Source organism: Chiloscyllium plagiosum, unplaced genomic scaffold (assembly GCF_037043375.1).
Source record: "Chiloscyllium plagiosum isolate Xiang-an unplaced genomic scaffold, Cpla_swu_hap1 HiC_scaffold_12, whole genome shotgun sequence".
Classification (NCBI taxonomy): Eukaryota; Metazoa; Chordata; class Chondrichthyes; order Orectolobiformes; family Hemiscylliidae; genus Chiloscyllium; species Chiloscyllium plagiosum.
In genome coordinates this window covers 43,629,923-43,648,331 of record NW_028270150.1, presented here as the reverse complement: position 1 = coordinate 43,648,331, position 18,409 = coordinate 43,629,923, and the positions used below count along the sequence as shown (strand labels likewise).

Below are 18,409 nucleotides of genomic sequence, written 5' to 3'. Positions count from 1 at the left end.
TTGCACTTTGATGTTCATTTGCCTCTTTGCTACCCTGCATCACAGCAGTCTTGTTTCTTTTTGATTAATTAAACTTCCTTTTAATTCAATCCTCACTCCAACTACTTGGTTTAAAGCATCATCTACAACCCTAGTTCAGCAATTTGCCAGGACACTGGTCCTAGCCTGGTTTAAATGAAGTCCGTCCCAACAGAACAGCTCATTCTTGCCCTGCTACTGGTGTCAGTGCCCCATGGATCAGAACCCACTTCTCTCACATCAGTGTTTGAACAATGCATTAACCTCTCTAATCTTATTTACCCTACACCAATTTGCAAATGACTCAGGTACTAATATGGAAATTATTAACTTTGTGCTTCAGCATTTTAATTTAGCCCTGAGCTGCTCGTAATCCCTTCACGGAATAATTTTTCTCTAGTCCTATGTCGTAATACACACACATATACCACAACAACTGGATCCTTCCCCTCCCTTTTCAAGTTCTTCCCAAGTCAGAACATGTCTTGAAACTTCACACCAGATAGCAACATAACCTTTGGATTTTTCTGTCTTTGCTGCACAGAACAGTATCTATTCCTCTAATCATGCTATCCTCTGTTACTAATACTTTTCTTTTCTCCTCTCACTTGAACATCGATCCGGACCAGGGTGCTGTGGTCAGTTTGTTCATCGTCCCTGAAGTCTGTGCCCTCGATCACCCTGGGAGTGAGAAACCTTCACCAATTAGGCAAGTGCACTTGTTAAGTCTCCTCCAAAGCTAAATTCTAGATTCTATACTTGCCTTGCTCACAGTCACACTGGTCTTGCACCGAACAAATTTGATATAATTAATTTAAGAAGTGTGACCACCTCCTGAAACAGTGTCCAGCTATCTCTCTCTGTCACTGCTGTGCCATAGTGTCTGCAGCTCAGATGCCAGCTCATCAACCCTGAGCTGAAGTTCCTCGAGCAGCCAACACTTGCAGCTAATGTAGTCACCATGAATTACACCGTTGTCCACTAGCTCCCACAAACTATAGCCACACTAGATTATTTACTCAGCCATCTCTATTCTATTGAATTAATTAATTTGGATGTTAAATGCTTAGAAGTGAAATTCCTAACTGTGCTCTTCAGCTGTAATAGTGTCTTCTGATTTAGGGTCACAGAAGAAAAACCCACCAATCAGCCACCTAAATGCTATAGGAAGCATAGAAAGGGTGCAAGAGAGGAGGGGAATGGCGTTTTTGGTTAGGGATAACATTAGTCACAGGTCGACAGGGAGTGAAGAAGGTAGTGATTGAGAACACCTGCCTTTATTGGTCAGTGCACTGAGTATAGGAATTGGAATGTCATATAGCACATTGCGTCCATATAGCACATTGGTTAAGCCACTTGTTAAATACTGCGTTCAATTCTGGTCTCCGTGCTAAAGGAAACATGTTGTTTACTTAAAAGGGTGAGAAAAGATGTACAAGAATGTTGTGGGATTGAAGAATTTGAGTTATAGAGAGAGGCTGAATACACTGGGGCTATTTTCCTTGGAATGTGGGAAACTGAGGGGTAACCTTGTAGAAGTTTATAAAATCATGAGGGACGTGGATATGTTGAATAAGCCAAGGTATTTTTCCCAGGATAGGGGAGTCCAAAACTAGATGGCATAGGTTTAAGGTGAGAGGGAAAGATTTAAAAAGGATCTGAGGGGTAACATTTTCACGCAAAAGGTGGTATGTGTATGGAATGAACTGCCAGAGGAAGTGGTGGAGACTGGTACAAATTACAGCACTTAAAAGGCATCTGGATGAGTACTTGATTTGGAAGAGTTTAGTGGGATATGGGCCAAATGCTGGCAAATAAGACTAGATTAAGTTAGGATATTTGGTCAGCATGGACAAGTTGGACCGAAGGATCTGTCTCTCTGTGTGTATCTCTATGATTCTATTTTCATGTGATAATAAACTTTGGCTCTGACAGACAGAATTATGTTGGGGCACTTTCTGCTGTTGTTTTCTATCTCCTGCTATACTACTCTTTTATGCCCTTCTCTTTGTGAAGCTGGTGTCCCTGTTCTCTCAGACATTTCAGAGTCTGCAGTCCCTGCTCTCCTCTGAAGTTTCTGAAGCTATTGGCGCTGCTCTCTCTTGCACTATTTCATAAGCTGCTGTCCCCACTCTCTATCTTGCTGTTTCAGAAAAAGCTGTGTTCTCTCCTGCTCTTTGTGAAACTGCTTACATAACTTTTCCTGTTGTTTCAGCAGCTGCTGTGCCCACTCTTTTCCATTTTTTATGAAGTTGCTGTCCTTGCTCTCACTCACACTGTTTCAGAAACTACTGCCTCAACTCTCTACTTTCCTGTTTCAGGTATAATCTTACTCTTGCCCCTCAGACACTCCTCTTTATGCCCTCCAAGCAAACTCAATGCCAACCCGTGCTCCATCACACTCTTGAAGCCAACTCAATGGCAAATAATTTCCCCTGCCAATTCTCAAAGTCCTTCACACACCATGCCAATTCATGCTCTTTCTATGCCCATTCACTTTGTATAGACTACAAACACAAATAATGAGCCATATTATTACAATAGCAAGCATAGAATCAGAGTCATGGAGTCATACAGCATGAAAACAGGCCCTTTGGCCCAACTTGTCCACGCTGACTTGATTTTCTAAACTGAACCAGTCCCGTTTTCCTGTAATTGGCCCATACCCCTCTTAACATTTCCTTTCCACATACCTGTCCAAATGTCTTTTGGATATTGTAATTGTACCCGCCTCTACCACTTCCTGGAACTACTGGAAAGCAAAACAGATTTTGAAGTGTTCTTTGAGAAAACTGCTGTCCTGAAAATCTATAATAATGGCCAGGGTAGAAATGCAGAGAGAACATGTACACACACTGCACCTACTTCAACTCAACAAAACAGGCTACAGGCGTTTGTCAGTTAATTTTTCAGTGCAATACATTGACCAGAGTCAACTTACCTGATTTGAAACTTAAACAAAGCCTAGCAGTTAATGTCAATCATCATTAACTGGTCCATTCCCATGGTAATATCTCTACCAATCAGACTCTACTTGCCAAACAATCTGTACTGTTCTTTCATCAATTATAAATATTGATTTTTCCCCTTGAATTGATATTTTTGCAAATTATCATCATGTGTGCAATACAAAAAGCTTCAACAAAATGCATCTTTCTACAGCAATACTCAAGTTCTCTATGAAAAAACAACTCATTAAAAACTTTTTTTTTGGATATTTGCAGCTGTAATAACACACAACACTAAGTTACCCATTTTTAATACATAAGCAAATTTTTAATGGAAAAATAGGAACTACTACATTCAAGCATTGCAGGTTCGGGGTGCTCATACAGTCTACTCCTGCTACTTATGTTTTTATGCTGTATTCTTATGCTGCTTAATTACAGTGGTTCATGGACAATGATTTGCTTAATTAGACAAATGATATTAGTGAAACATGACCTGTAAGCCAACCCATGTCATTTTACATTCTGTTCAATTTCTCAGATGCACCCAAAAGGGCAACTCTGCCCTTTTATGCTTTTATATAGTCAAGGCAGTTCCTTTTATGTTTTACTTGTTTTATTATTCAGGCAATTTACTTGCTTAGGTGTCATTTTAATATAGGCTTACGTTAATGATGCATTTAAAATAAATGTTTGCTCCAAACAGCGTCACATAATTTGATTGATGAAATCCAACCTCTGGTGGCAAAGTCCAAGAGCTCAGATTATGACATAACACTTAAGAAAAGTGCTCAAAGTAACTGAATCATTCCTTTTCTCTTTTCCATCTTACTATAGATATCAGCAAAGCAGATTTACTACTAAATAATTGTCTACCATTCAAAAGGTTGAATTTGCCAAGTCCTTTTCATCAAGGTGGAATTACTTAATGAAATAAATAGAAGGAACTGGGATTGTTTGTAATGGCCTATGCCCATAACTTGAAGCTTACTGCAGGCAATGGAAATTTAGTTTTACTGTTCCATACTGGATGCCTTCTCCTATATTTGGCAATACCTAAGCTAAATGCTGAAAGCTGTACAGCAGGTTTAAAGTCCATTTGAAATGTTGCAATAGACTAGAAGATGTTCTATCCCAAAATATCGGGAGCACATGTTGTTAAGTAAGTGATTCTTTAAGCTATTCATTGCCAATTTTGTATTGTGACAAATCTTACAGTACAATAAACCACTGAAACTAGGATGTAAAACTTAGAATGTAAGAAATGTGGTGATCTCCCTATGAATAATTAGGGGAAAAAAAGAACAATTATTCATAACAATTTTTCTCAATGAATCCCAAATGCAAATACTAAAGGAAAATCTACTGACACAAAATAGTTCCTTTTAAAAAAATTGCATTCTCAAAGCTAGAACTTAGATAATCACTATATAATGTGTAGATATACTCTCAGTTCTTTTAGTGAGGGAGTTCCATGTTCCAAGAAGCTTCAACTGAAGTATTGAGTTCAGATCGTGGTACCACACTTTGGGAAAGATGTGAAAGCATTAAAGAGAGTGCACAACAGTAGTCCCAGAAATGACAAACTGGATAGTGTGGATAGGTTAGGACTGGTTACTTTGGAGCATCCATGGTTAAGAGGAGATTTGAGAGAAGTGTTCAAAATCATGAGGTCGAGACAGAATGAGTAGGGCAAAGACTTAAATTTATTGATAAGCGAAGCAATAGGGACATGAGGAGAAATATTTTCACGCAGCACATGGTTAAGATCTGGAATGTGCTGCCAGAGACTATCTACAAGATGCTTAGATTGCATACCTTGAATGTTGATATAGTCTTCACCTTAACCATTAGCCCTGAATATGAATTCTTCAACTTCCCAAAATACTGTATTAAATTTCTCCTCCTCTGGTCTAAGTCCCTTAAATTTAACCAAGAGAGCCATGTTACTGACCGAACTACTAAAAACAGTGCTTCCATCTACACTATCCATCCTTTCATTTTCAATTTTAAACACTGCTATCCTATTGCTCCATGACCAACTTAGTTGTAGCAACATTTTATTTGGTTTTTCATATTTGTATATTCTGCTTCCAGCACCACTAATCCAGAATCTGGTTTCCAGCATCTGCAGCCATTGTTTTACCTATTCTGCCTTCAGACAACATTCAATAAATATGAGCGGTGCCTCTTCTAAAGCTGATTCTTCCTACTTTAGAGCCCAACAATGCACACTGTGTTTTAACTAAGGTCTCATTTAGTTTTATGTAGCAGATCATTACCTCTTGGTTTTCTGTTGTTTACCTCTTGTGGTTAAAAACTAATATTTTTTCTCACATCCTTTTCAATCAGGTTGCTGCTTTAATGTTCTGTGAGTCAGTACTCCCACGTCTCTTTGTTCTTTCACAGTACCAAACCATTCCTCTTCCTAATCACAGGGGTTATAAACCAAAATATAAAATTTCACAGTTAATGCCGACGGAACAAAACTAGTGGGCACAAAGCCCCATCCTGCTAGAGATCCTATATGGTTCTGGTCAAAGAAGGAGCTATTCCTGCTCTGCAGGTGATCAAAGTAGTTTAATTTTTAAGAAATGTCATTCTACAATTCTCATTCTAGAGTCTTGAGCACATCATCAAGGCTGACACTTCAGAGCATGACTGAAGGAAAGCTTCAATATTAAAAATGCTTTTTCATAAACCAAGGCTCCACCTGTCCCTCAAATACATCCTTTGAAACTATTATAGAGCCATAGAGTCATTAGAGATGTACAGCATGGAAACAGACCCTTCGGTCCAACCCGTCCATGCCGACCAGATACCCCAATCCAATCTAGTCCCACCTGCCAGCACCCGGCCCATATCCCACCAAACCCTTCCTATTCATATACCCATCCAAATGCCTCTTAAATGTTGCAATTGTACCAGCCTCCACCACTTCCTCTGGCAGCTCATTCCATACGCGTACCAACATGTGTGTGAAAAAGTTGCCCCTTAGGTCTCTTTTATATCTTTCCCCTCTCACCCTAAACCTATGCCCTTTACTTCTAGACTCCCCAACCCCAGGGAAAAGACTTTGTCTATTTACCCTATCCATGCCCCTCATAATTTTGTAAACCTCTATAAGGTCACCCCTCAGCTTTCGACGCTCCAGGGAAAACAGCCCCAGCCTGTTCAGCCTCTCTCTATAGCTCAGATCCTCCAACCCTGACAATATCTTGTTAATCTTTTCTGAACCCTTTCAAGTTTCACAACATCTTTCCGATAGGAAGGAGACCAGAATTGCATGCAATATTCCAACAGTGGCCTAAACAATTCAAAGCGTAGTGTCGTTCTTTCCAGTGTCCTGGCCAATATTTATCCCTCTTTTGTTATTATTTATTGTGTATTTACTTATCTTTATCCCCCTACCAGTATCATGGAAATAGGTCATTAATCTTCACCTATAAATGGTTCGTGGGATAGTTAGAATTAGTAAGGACAGTTTTGCCCATTGACAGACTGGAAAACCAGGGACAATTCCACCCCCCAGAAGTCATTTGCAGGAAAACACTGGCTGGATTATACCCCTCAAAGGACAAGAGCCCACGTGCCAAACTTAGCAGCCATTAAAAAGGCTGTAAGTTCTGCAGTTCCATTCACACCACCATAAGTGCTGGCCATTACTGAGATCAAACTGAGAGAATTATCAATCAAACTCTAACTTCACAGAGTGGCAAATGGGATTGGAGCCAGTCAAGGTGACTATTAAGGTAGGGTTTTGTTGCCAGAGGGGCAGGAGATGCAGAGTGCCTAAACTGAAGTCAATTCCCTTTCTCAGCAAGCATACAGGAAAGTTGCCAGAGTTCACCTTGCAGTCTCCTCGTGGACTTGGGAAAATGCCAACAGTGGTAGGAAAAGACCTTTGATAGGCTTCTGTCCAGGAGATCAATCCTGTACTTTGCCCATTGCTGGCAAAAATATTGCATTACACCCCCCCCCCCCCCCCAACTCTTGCAGGTCTCATAAAACTCAGAGGCGTGTGGGTGTGACTCTTGAGTGAACTGACAGCTGCTTTGCTTGCACATTAATAATTATTACACTGAACTGTAAAGTGCTTTGGAACATTCTAGAGAAATTGCTTTTGAAATGCAAACTCTTTCTTTCAAGTCATTTAGACAAAGACTATTTTCATTTGGTTAACAACTGGGAGACTTGGATGTCATGTGGTGGGATCCTACAATTTGAATTTGTACATTGTTTAAGGAACAAACTAGTCACGATAAAAATTATAAATAAACCTTTCATTCCTTTTTTTTGTTGTTTGCTCTATTTTTGTATGGCTCCCAGAGATATTTTTAGCATATTTGGCTGTTCTGCTCCTTTTATCGAATACTTAATTGCAAATGCAAACTGCTCGCTGTAAAATGGAGACGGCGCAGATGAATTATTGCGCTGATTTTGCCTTGATAGCAACAAATCCTTTCTAATAATTTATCTACAAATGAAAAAAAAAGCAAACCACTGCAGATACTGGAAAACTGAAGCAAAATAGAAAAAGCTCAGCAGTTTGACATGATTAGATTAGATTCCCTACTATGTGGAAAAATGCCATTTGGCCCAACAGGTCCACACTGACTCTCCAAAGAGTAACCCACCCACACCCATTTCTCTCTGATGAATGCACCTAACACTATGGGCAACTTAGCATGGCCAATCCACATAACCTGCACATCTTTGGAATGTGGAAGGAAACCAGAGCACACCTGGAGGAAACCCACAAAGACACAGGAAGAATGTGCAAACTCCACACAGTCATCGGAGGCTGGAATCGAACCAGAGGCCCTGATGCTGTGAGGTAGCAGTGCTAACCACTGAGCAACCATGCTGCCCCAATCTCCAACCACATGGAGAGAAGACAAGTTAATAGTGGGTCATACCTTAGGAAATCGAAATTCTGATGATGGCTTCACAGCAAAAACATTGACTAAGTTCAGCTCCACAAAGCTGGTGACTTATCATCAGATACAAGTGCTAATGTGTGGTGTGGGTACCTGAATGTCTGTGGACAGACTGCAATGTTAAACAGCTTCTCATGATTTAATATATACTTTTGCTAATTCAGTTAATTCCCTCTGCTAAATACTTGTGCTTAATGAACAAGGGACCCCTGATCAATGTTATTCACAGGGCTAGTCATCCAACTTGGAGGCAAAGAATCCTTGCAAAATTGTGAGGAAGGGCTCTTGGAGGCATTTTGGTGACTTACTGGTGAGGATTGCCAGATTCGGGCAGCAAGTGAGAGTTTTCTGATCTGCACACAGAATGCCTGCTACAGTTATGGGGCTGCAGTTGCAGTCCTGATCTGCAATTTGACAGGGAAATGGAATAGAGGCTGCAGGGAAGGGAAGATGTCCAGAGTGTAGCTCGGCTCTCCACAGAAGGCAGCATTTCTTGAACCTCCACCTCAGTCAGGCATCTGTTACTCATATGTAGATGGTGAGTCCTACAATATTCACTGGAGCCTGTTTCCAAATATTGGTGGTCTTCTCCATTAATAACCTCAATATTGCCTTGCTAAAGGGCACCTAAAGGCTAACTTAGAAGGAGGAGATGAAAACAAGCAAGAGAGGGACCCCTTCACCCTGTATGTGCTGCGAGAATCATGGAGAGTTTGGTTTGCTTAAAATGTCCTCACACCAATACTCCACAATTCTCCACATCCTCATTCATCTGCAACATCCCATCACAGCATCCTCTTCGCCAAACCTTGCAAGCATAGATCTTATGACCTTGGTCTGACCTAATCTGCAGCACTGAGATTGCAGCTTTTAGCCTGCATTGCATAGAAATCAGGGACAATGCCCATTGGGGTTTTTATCATGGATAGAACCACCCTGCAGTCATGGAGTTGGCCATCATCTTCACAATAGAAAGGATAGCTTCCAATATCTATGCCATGTCTTTGCCTTTTGGAGTCCAGAGTGGCATGAGACTGCCTGACAGACCTATCAATGCACCGCGTACCTCAGTGCACAAGTTGGAAGCTAGAAATCAGAAATGAGAAACTATCCTAGCGTACTCTAGAGGTCTGAGAGCACCTCATGAGAGATATTCAGTTAACATTTCAGGCCAATGACCTTTTTAATCAGAACAGAGGGAAGACAGAATTGTTCAGGGGTGTAGGGGTGGCACAGGAAGAATGAAAAGCTCTGAAATAGGATGGAATGCAGGAAATATTTATTAACAGAATATTTCATGATGCAAAATCCAAAGAGTGTGTGGTAATGGTGCTGTGAAGACACAAACGTTGTGTCCAGCTCAGATGGGAATGGCTAGATAGCAGCTATCTGAATGAAACAACATCACAGGATAAAGAAACTAGCCGGCATTTGAAAAAAAAATGGACTCTGGTAGCATCCCTTCTGAGGTCCAGGTTCAAATCCCACAAGTCCAGTGTGTGTAATAATAGTTTGTTTGAAAATGTCTTTAAAACAACACAGAAACCAAGATAGAGGTTATGATTTAAAGTTGTTCAATTCTATAGAACTTGGAACTCTGTAGCGTGCCAAAAAAGAAAGATAAAGATCTTGAGCTTCTTTGGAACACTGTTGCTGGCTATAGGTTGAAAGGTCAGATTGGGAACAAAATGGAGAATTAAAATGAAAAATGACACCAAGTTTGGGGTCATACTTGCAAATTGAATGAAAGGTGCTTGGCAAAGCAATCACCAGTTCATGTTTGGTCTCCCCAGTGTTCAGGAGACCATATCGCGAGCAGTGAATATATTATACTAAGTTAAACACACAAGTAAATTGCTGTTACACTTTGAAGAATTATTTTGGGCCTTGGGTATGAGAAGGGATGAGGAAAAAGGGCAATATTACATGTCCTGCACTTGAGAAAAGACAAACTGTCAGGTGTATTGGGGTGACTGAAGAGTTTTGTGGAGGAAATAGTGTTAAATTGAAGCAAGGGAAGATGTACTGGTAATAGTTTACACAGCAGCTGGCAGAAATGCCAGATTATGACCCATTGAATACAGAGAATGGCATGGTGGAAGGTGTTGACAAGACAATTTTTCATGGTTCTAACAGAGAGGTAAAGGGACAAGAGCAGAGTATGTGAATCTTCTGTTAAAGAGAAAATATCAGAAGCACTGGTGTGAAAAAGTACATTATCAGAAGAGATGAACAGACACAAAGAAATTGGGGAAAAGAAGTGGAGTTGTTACAGAATGCAGGGTACAAGGAACTGTAACCAAGGTAGCTGAAACTGATGCAGAAACTGATCACATATCTAACATGTTGTACTAAATGTTAGTTGATAGCCTGTTTTCAGAATGGAGACAGAGAAATCAAGGAAATGGAAGGGAAAGGTCAGATATGGACCAGGTGAAGTTAGCTGATGGGTGGAAACTGAAAACAATTAGTGAAATTTTCCAGTTCATGACACAAACACAATCATTAACGCAGCAGTAACAATGATGGGGGGGGGGGGGGGGGGGGGGTATACCCCTGGATAGGACTGCAATAGCTCACAAAAAGGCATATGTAGCTCGGATCTTTCAAGGTACATAGTAGCAGGACAGCCATGAAGGAATCTGTAAATTAGGTTGCAAGTTTTAAAGTTACGCATTGACAGATCATGAGTCAATATAGTAGTGAGCTCAGGATCTTCAGATATTAGTTTCTAATCCTAGTTTATTTTAAACACTCTGATCTCAAAATGGACTTTAGTAACTCCAGACCTTAGTTTTCTCTCTCTTTCATTTCCTCAAAGGCAATTATCTGCACATCATTTTGTTGCTGTGTTAATGATTAATTAGGTATCTCTATGTGGCCGTTTATCAGATTTTATTACTTATCTGACTTGCGTGTGTGGAATCTTTTGTAACACCATAGCCGCTGGACTCGATGATATTCCATAGGCAATAATCCAACTTTGGAAAAAAAGACAAACTTATCGAAGACAAAAAATGGATTTTACTCTCTTGAACATATGATACAAAGTTTGTGGAGTAATTGACAGAAAGATATGATATGCTAGTTTTTTTTAACAAAAAATGAATTTAGCTACCTGTTTCACACTCATCAGATAAAATAAGAGTCTAAGGGGTAGAAATTTGTTTCCAGGTGGTAGTTCACCATTTGTACTCATTGTCTGAGGTTTAGTTATATAACAGGCAGCAGATCTAATACTGGCCACCACCTGAGACAAATTGCCACCATAAACATATTGTATATGAATGATAAAATTAAAGCAGAAGAGAGTGTCATTCTGGTTTTCAATAACAGAAACCATGATTTTTTAAAAACATTTTTGTAAGAAAATTTATTGACATTAAACCCAAAAATGCCAAAAAAGTACAAAAGGAAACTACAATACATGAAATCCTCTTATGATAGTTTGGTCATGGAGTATACATGGTTCCTCTTATGATTCAATAAGATAGTAGTTCAAAACAAGGTCACAGAAATACAGCCTTCGAGCCTACAACAATTAACCACATTGAAAGTAAGAAATATATGGTGCAAACATATGCAAGTTGACACTTCATAAAATTTTGACAGCTGTCAGGATGCAGAAACTGATCACATATCTATCTTTCAATGATGATCTTTGATTTTTATGGGTGAGGGGTGGGTTTTTCTCGATTATATTCAATCAGATTCATTAACCACAGTCTGCAAACCAGTTCCAGAGATAATAAGGTGAAAGGCAAACTGTAACACATTTGTTTTAATAGGATGATGTGTGGATACAACAGCTGATCTACCTTTATAAAATAAGCCAAAAATACTTCAAACTGTTTGTTCCTATCTCTTAATCGTGGCTCATAACCCCATTCCTGAAACTATGGCATTCACACTTAGAGCATCCTTCTGATTAATGAGAAGAGCAAATTTAGGGTTAGGTTTGCTCGCTGAGCTGTAGGTTTGATATTCAGACGTTTCATTACCTGGCTAGGTAACACAATCAGTGGTGACCTCCAAGTGAAGCGAATCTGTTGTCTCCTGCTTTCTATTTATATGTTTGTCCTGGAATAGAAAGCAGGAGACAACAGCTTCACTTCACTTGGAGGTCGGCACTGATGATGTTACCTAGCCAGGTAATGAAACGTCTGGATATCAAACCTACAGCTCAGCGAGCAAACCTACACCCTAAACCTCAACCTGAGCTACAAACCTTCACAAAAGAGCAAATTACATCCTTGGGGTCACCTCAAAGGTTCATGAAACTCCTTCTACCTGCTGTAGGTGATTCGGATCTCCTTACATCTGGTATTATCTTGAAATACCAACACAGAGCAAGTATTGGAAAAGTCTGAAAACTATTGAGATGGGCTGTCACCTTCCCTTTAGCAATGTCTGTGCCTCCCTCTCCACCATCAGTCTGTACAAGGTCCAGTTTGAGATTGAGGCACTAACATACTCATTGCAAATTACTCTGGATGGGGAGGTATAGCTCTTGGAATTAAAGCAGGATCTCAGTAAGAATAATTGTTTTGGTGAAATGATCCTCAATTTAGACATAAAGTATGCCTGCAATGATGCTGATTCAGATAGTGTTGAGAACATCAGTGTTTCCCAGCAATGGTGTTGTGAATACTTGAATTATTCACTTTGCAATAATCAGTTTACAGTATCATGCTACAATGTTGAATGGACTGTTGAAAATATAGTGGTAGCATTTCTAAAACAGCATTTTCTGGCATACAGTTTCGCTTTCTCAGATTTTTGTTTTAACAAATATTTCAGTTGGATCTCAGCACTCTACAGTATACTGGTAAAAGGCAGTTTCCTCCTTTTTGTCAGCACCATGGCAATTTGACAACCTAACATGCTGACTGAAGCCTGACACCACCAATTTCTACAAGACTTCACATCTATCCTTAGGCACTCATTTTTTTATGTTCAACATTGTGGATACTCTTTAAAACACACAAGAGTTTAAATAAAAGTTTGGACACTCCAGAGGTTACAAAAAACTGCAAATAATACATAAAGTGTATACATATATATATATATAATATGATATAAAGGAAAGAAGGAATGTAGCACCATTGTGAAATGTCAATAGAATGCTTGTAAACCTTTGCGGAAGATGGCTACTGTTAAGTTTTCCTTAATCCTCTACATAACCTACAGATCATAGGGAGAAATCTAATTATATCTTCTGCCACAGACCAAACAGCGTGTGGAAAAAGTCAACGGGGGCTATTGGTCTGCTAACAGTCCTTGTAGTGATCTTCCAATGTACATCTGCTGGATATTAAAGTGCATGGCCTAAAAGATGTGATTGAAGGGCGTTTGTTACACTGTGGTAGTGTCTGTACCTCTGAGCCAAGAGGCCTGGTTCAAGGGCCACCTGCTCCAGAGGTTTGTAATAATTCGTCTGAATGGGTTGATTAGAACATATCTAAAAGAAGGCAAGGATGAAAAGTGGCCTCACATATTACATTTTCTATCACTCTTGGTAGGGCAATCCAATTGGTTCTCAATGGAAAATGTTACTGCAGTCCAGCTTTGCTCAAGCAGCCTTAAAAGATTAAGAAACTCACCCATCAAATGGCAATCAATCAATCATCAGGTGACTGATTGGCACCATCTTGTGCCAGAACTAACAGAAGGGAATAGATTTTTCTCTCTGGTATTAAAAGGAGATGGTCTTTTTAATCTGCTGCTGAAGGAGAAGAACCCTGCAATCGCAGGCTTTCCTCATCTCCCTTTCAATGTGTTCTAAACACAGATAGAAATGTGCCTGAGGTGGTGGTGCAATTAGAAATAAAACAACATGCTGGAGAAACTCAACAGGTTGAGCAGCATTGGTAGAGTGAGAAACAGGACTTAAAATTGAGTCCAGAGGTCCAAAGAAGTCATCTTGGTCTGGAAATGTTAATTCTGTTTTGCTCTCTGCTGATGCTGCCACTACTACGAGTTTCTCCAGCACATTCTGATTTCATTTCAGATTTCCTTCACAATATTTTCCTTTAATTGTAGTGGTTCAATTGTTAGGTCGATAGAACTTCTATTCCACTATATTAGTGACAACTTAAGTACCCAAATTGATAAGACCCGAGCATCTAAACTGAAGAGATCCAAAGTGTGGCACAGCAACAGCCAAACAGATTTTCTGAATCACTTTATAACTGTGTATTAAGGACAATGTAATCACTAATTAATATTGTAGGTATTTATTTACAAAAAAAGAAATAACTTTAAACTTCCAAAGTGTTCTTACATGAACTTGTTTTCTTCCCAGAATTCAGGGTGAATTGAAAACTTTGATTATCAATGAACACCAAGAAATAAAACCATAACTTTGGACCCCTATGACTGAACTCTGCCAGCTCAAAGATCACAATTCTATGTGAGTTAGTGAAAATCAATCTTTTCAATAATGTTGATGCCATCATCCTAATTAAAGTTGCACCAGAGTTTTAGGACATACTGGGAAACTTTAATATTTAGAATTCTGGTCTAGGGGTCCTGTCCAATGAAGGTCCACCTGTGGTTCTGTGTGTAATACAGAGGAACATCGGTAACTAATAAGGAGCAGGATATAATTTCCACCATCTTCCATCACAGGACTATGCAGCTGTTACAATTCAAACCATCAGATTACCATTTATGGCTAGCTTTTCTACTAAACTCTTGTTTAACATTACAGTACATTATAAGAAGTCTGTTTGAATAAAACCAAGGACTCCTTTTGTCCCCAACACAAAGCCCCAAAAAATACTGTTTATAACGTGTGTGTGTGTATATATATATATATTTAGTAGTGATTGTTGAAATTCCAAGTGTTTACTGGTTGGCTGAATGGAGAGAAACAGGTTAGAAAATAAAGATTAACTTTGTTCCTCTTCCACAGCATATATTTTTAGGTCTCCTTTATGTTCACTTTCTTAGCCTTCTCAGCAGTCTCCTAAAGAAAATAGGAAAATAACCTCATTAGAGCTTCTGTACTAAGCCAGTCTGGAAATGTCAGAGATAAATTGGTAACGTTCCTTAATTTAGTACTTTGCGTGGAGTTTTTAATGAGATTAACTGGTTTGGTACAAAAAAAACCCAGATAGTTACATCTAAAACGTAGCAATGTGATTGTAGACTTCAAAACTAAGCCTTTCCACAATGGGCTGCCATGTTGTTATTGGCAAACTTCGGATCTTCTCAAATTTGAAATGATCTCAGGCATTCTATAACTTTGGCCTGGATATTCCGACATCCAGACACAGATAGACAGTCACTATTTCGGTGCAGATGGGAGTTGCACATGGGGACCCTGCAGAATCCCCACCATAGCAGACTATGAAGAAATTGCTGGGGATATTGGAAGATTCCGCCAGGCAAGTCCTCTGCCTGGAAACTTCCAAATGTCTCTATTTACAAATTAGAGAATTCAGAGAGTTGGTGAAAGTAAGTGAATAGGTAAAAACAATGACTGCTGATGCTGGAAACCAGATTTTGAATTAGTGGTGCTGGAAGAGCACAGCAGTTCAGGCAGCATCCGTGGAGCAGCAAAATTGATGTTTCGGGCAAAAGCCCTTCATCAGGAAAGTAAGTGAATAGTAATTCATGTAAAATTAGACTATTAAATACACAGTGTAACTCCCGTGTAACTATTCAATTCTTCCCATATTTACTTCAGACACCCCCAACTTCATCTCTCCCACTCCACTTATAACCCCAGAACCTGAGCAGATCATCCCTGCTCTGTTGGGATCAGCTCCCCACCATAACCATTCCACCAATTCCCTGCTGCTGGATTGGAAGCCCCTTCCCAGCCACTGGAGCTGATCCTCCCATTCTGTTGTAACCGTACTGGGTTTGAGGTGCAGGCGAGGGGGTGGTTTTGCGGGGACGGTGTTGGGGACGGGGGGCTCGCGCGTAGTGTGCTGCTGCAGTCTCTTGAACGGGGAGCAGACTTTAAAACTCAGAGCCCCAGAGAGAGTGGGTGGCATGGTAGCACAGTGGTTAGCACTGCTGCCTCACAGCGGCAGAGACCCGGGTTCAATTCCCGCCTCAGGCAACTGTCTGTGTGGAGTTTGCACATTCTCTCCATGTCTGCATGGGTTTCCTCCGGGTGCTTCGGTTTCCTTCCACAGTCCAAAAATGTGCAGGTTAGGTGAATTGGCCATGCTAAATTGCCCATAGTGTTAGGTGAAGGGGTAAATGTAGGGGAATGGGTGTGAGTGGGTTGCTTTTCGGAGGGTCAGTGTGGACTTGTTGGGCCGAAGGGCCTGTTTCCACATTGTAAGTAATCTAATCTAAGTAATCTAATCTAATCTAAAAAACCCTCTAGGAGTTGACCATTCTGGCCCCTCCCCACCTCATTACCTGCGGCAGATCTGATTCCCCTTTAATCCCCAGAAGGTAAACCCCCTTCCCTTATTCTGGAGCCAACCTCCCCATGCTCCACTCCAGACCGAATCTGCCTCTGCCTCCCCTACCTGAAAACTCAACTCTCCACTGCTGACACTGTACTTCACCAACCTGCCTTCCACCATCACTTGCTAGATTCATTTAGCACATCAAATCTTGCATCACTTCCCTTGCACCCTACTCAGCTGACACCTCACTCAACTGGCACCCTACCCTTACATTCACCATATGCATACACCATCTGGCAGCAGTTGTCAAAGTGGCTGTATGTGATTCTGGATCTCTACATTTCAGAATATGGCAGCTGACGGCTGCACACACAAACTGAACATTGTTTGCCTTCCCCTGTCAGTTCTGTACTTTCCTGAAGGAGTCCTGATTAAAATCTCCTGTCAGACGTACAAAGCTGTCTCCTTTCATAAAAAATCTGCCTGTGATTGTCACTCCTCAGAAAATCTGGCCCTTTATCTGCCATCACAATGATGATCACTTGTATGATGAATTTTGGAATCACTCTTGCCAATTACACAATCGACCAATCTCAAATGGTGTGGTGCAGAGGAACATAAGGTCATAAGCACTGAGCAAATCAATTAACTTCGTGAACCTGCCCCATCATTCAGTATGATCAACGAAGATCTTATTGGGACTTATCTCTGCTTTCCTGCCTAACCCATAATCTTTGTTCAACAATGGAGTCAAAAATCTGATTATTAGAAGTTTGCTTTAGACAATGATCCAGATCCTACTGCTCTCGAGGTTAATGAATTGCGCAAAGATTAACAATTCCCAGAGAAGGAGCCTTTCATTTGTCATAAATGACACACCCTTAAGTTTAAACAATGCTGGTCAGGTTTAGATTTCCCACCTCTCGGCAACTACTCTTTCAAGTCCTTTCAGAATTGTGTGCATTTCTGTAAGGTCACCTTCATTTATTAAATTCCAATTAGTATCGATCTAGTTTGCTCAACCTGCCCTTTTAAGACAACTCTTTGGGCTCAGGAATCAGAGCTTAAAAATGTGTTGCTGGAAAAGCGCAGCAGGTCAGGCAGCATCAAAGGAGCAGGAGAATCGACGTTTCGGGCATAAGCTCTTCAGGAATCCTGAAGAAGGGCTTATGCCCGAAACGTCAATTCTCCTGCTCCTTTGATGCTGCCTGATGTGCTGCGCTTTTCCAGCAACACATTTTTAAGTTCTGATCTCCAGCATCTGCAGTCCTCACTTTCTCTGGGCTCAGGAATCAACCTACTGAACTGCCTCCACTGTAAGTATAGTGGGCAGAATCTTTCCAGGGTCTGAACGAACATGGGTCTATGTTGAGATTTATGACAGAGTCATATGAGAAGTCTGGAAAGGCCTAGCTCTACATCAGGAGCAACTTGCTGCACTTTTATGTGTGAGAGTTGCTCACTAGACAGTGATGAGTTGCCAGCTGGGGGGGTGGGGGTGTGTGTTGATAATCACATTATCAATACCAAAACGCACCTGATTAATACTCAGCTTTTTATTTTACCAAATGCACTAAATGAGCTAGATGTGGAAAATTCCCAACATGAGGGCAATCTCACATCCAGGGCATATGTCAGCTGCCTGCACATCATACATGGTTATTCAGTGGGAATCAAGTGTGGGCTTGTCCTCATTCCAGTCGAGTACTGCCTATCAGGTCATCCTGGTACTGTCAATCCGAGACACTAACCACCCTGAGCTGCTGACTTGACAGTGTCCAAGCTCCTGGACTGGTTTGGGAGGCTGCTCTTGACTTACTGTGCCAAGGCACTCTGGAGAGAAGGCTACTAGTTTGACTGAGAATTGTTGACAACCATTATATAGCAATACAACTGATGAGCTTGGTATCTCTGATTGATGGGACAAAATGCAAAAACACAAGGCAAGACAGGAATGCTGTGAGCATCCAGGTAGGCTCAGAGTTAGTGATCACTATGACAGCAAGTGAAAAGCCTACAGATAAATGTATTCTCCTCTTGTCCAGTCCTTTCCCATTTGCATCCGTGATACGTCCGACACTTTACGGCAGTTTCAGAATTTCCAGTACATGGGCAACAACCACCTTTT

At 40.6% G+C, this 18,409-nt stretch overlaps 1 protein-coding gene across 1 annotated transcript in view; it reads right to left on the bottom strand.

Annotated features, from left to right (window-relative positions):
• Positions 1 to 11,260: 11,260 nt before the first annotated feature.
• The window catches only part of fstl1b (follistatin-like 1b), a 113,387-nt gene continuing 106,238 nt past the window's right edge, over positions 11,261 to 18,409 (bottom strand). Inside the window, exon 11 of the mRNA XM_043701009.2 lies at positions 11,261 to 14,876. Within this exon, the coding sequence (XP_043556944.2) occupies positions 14,832 to 14,876 (45 nt within the window). The 3' untranslated portion in view covers positions 11,261 to 14,831. The remainder of the gene's footprint in view (positions 14,877 to 18,409) is intronic.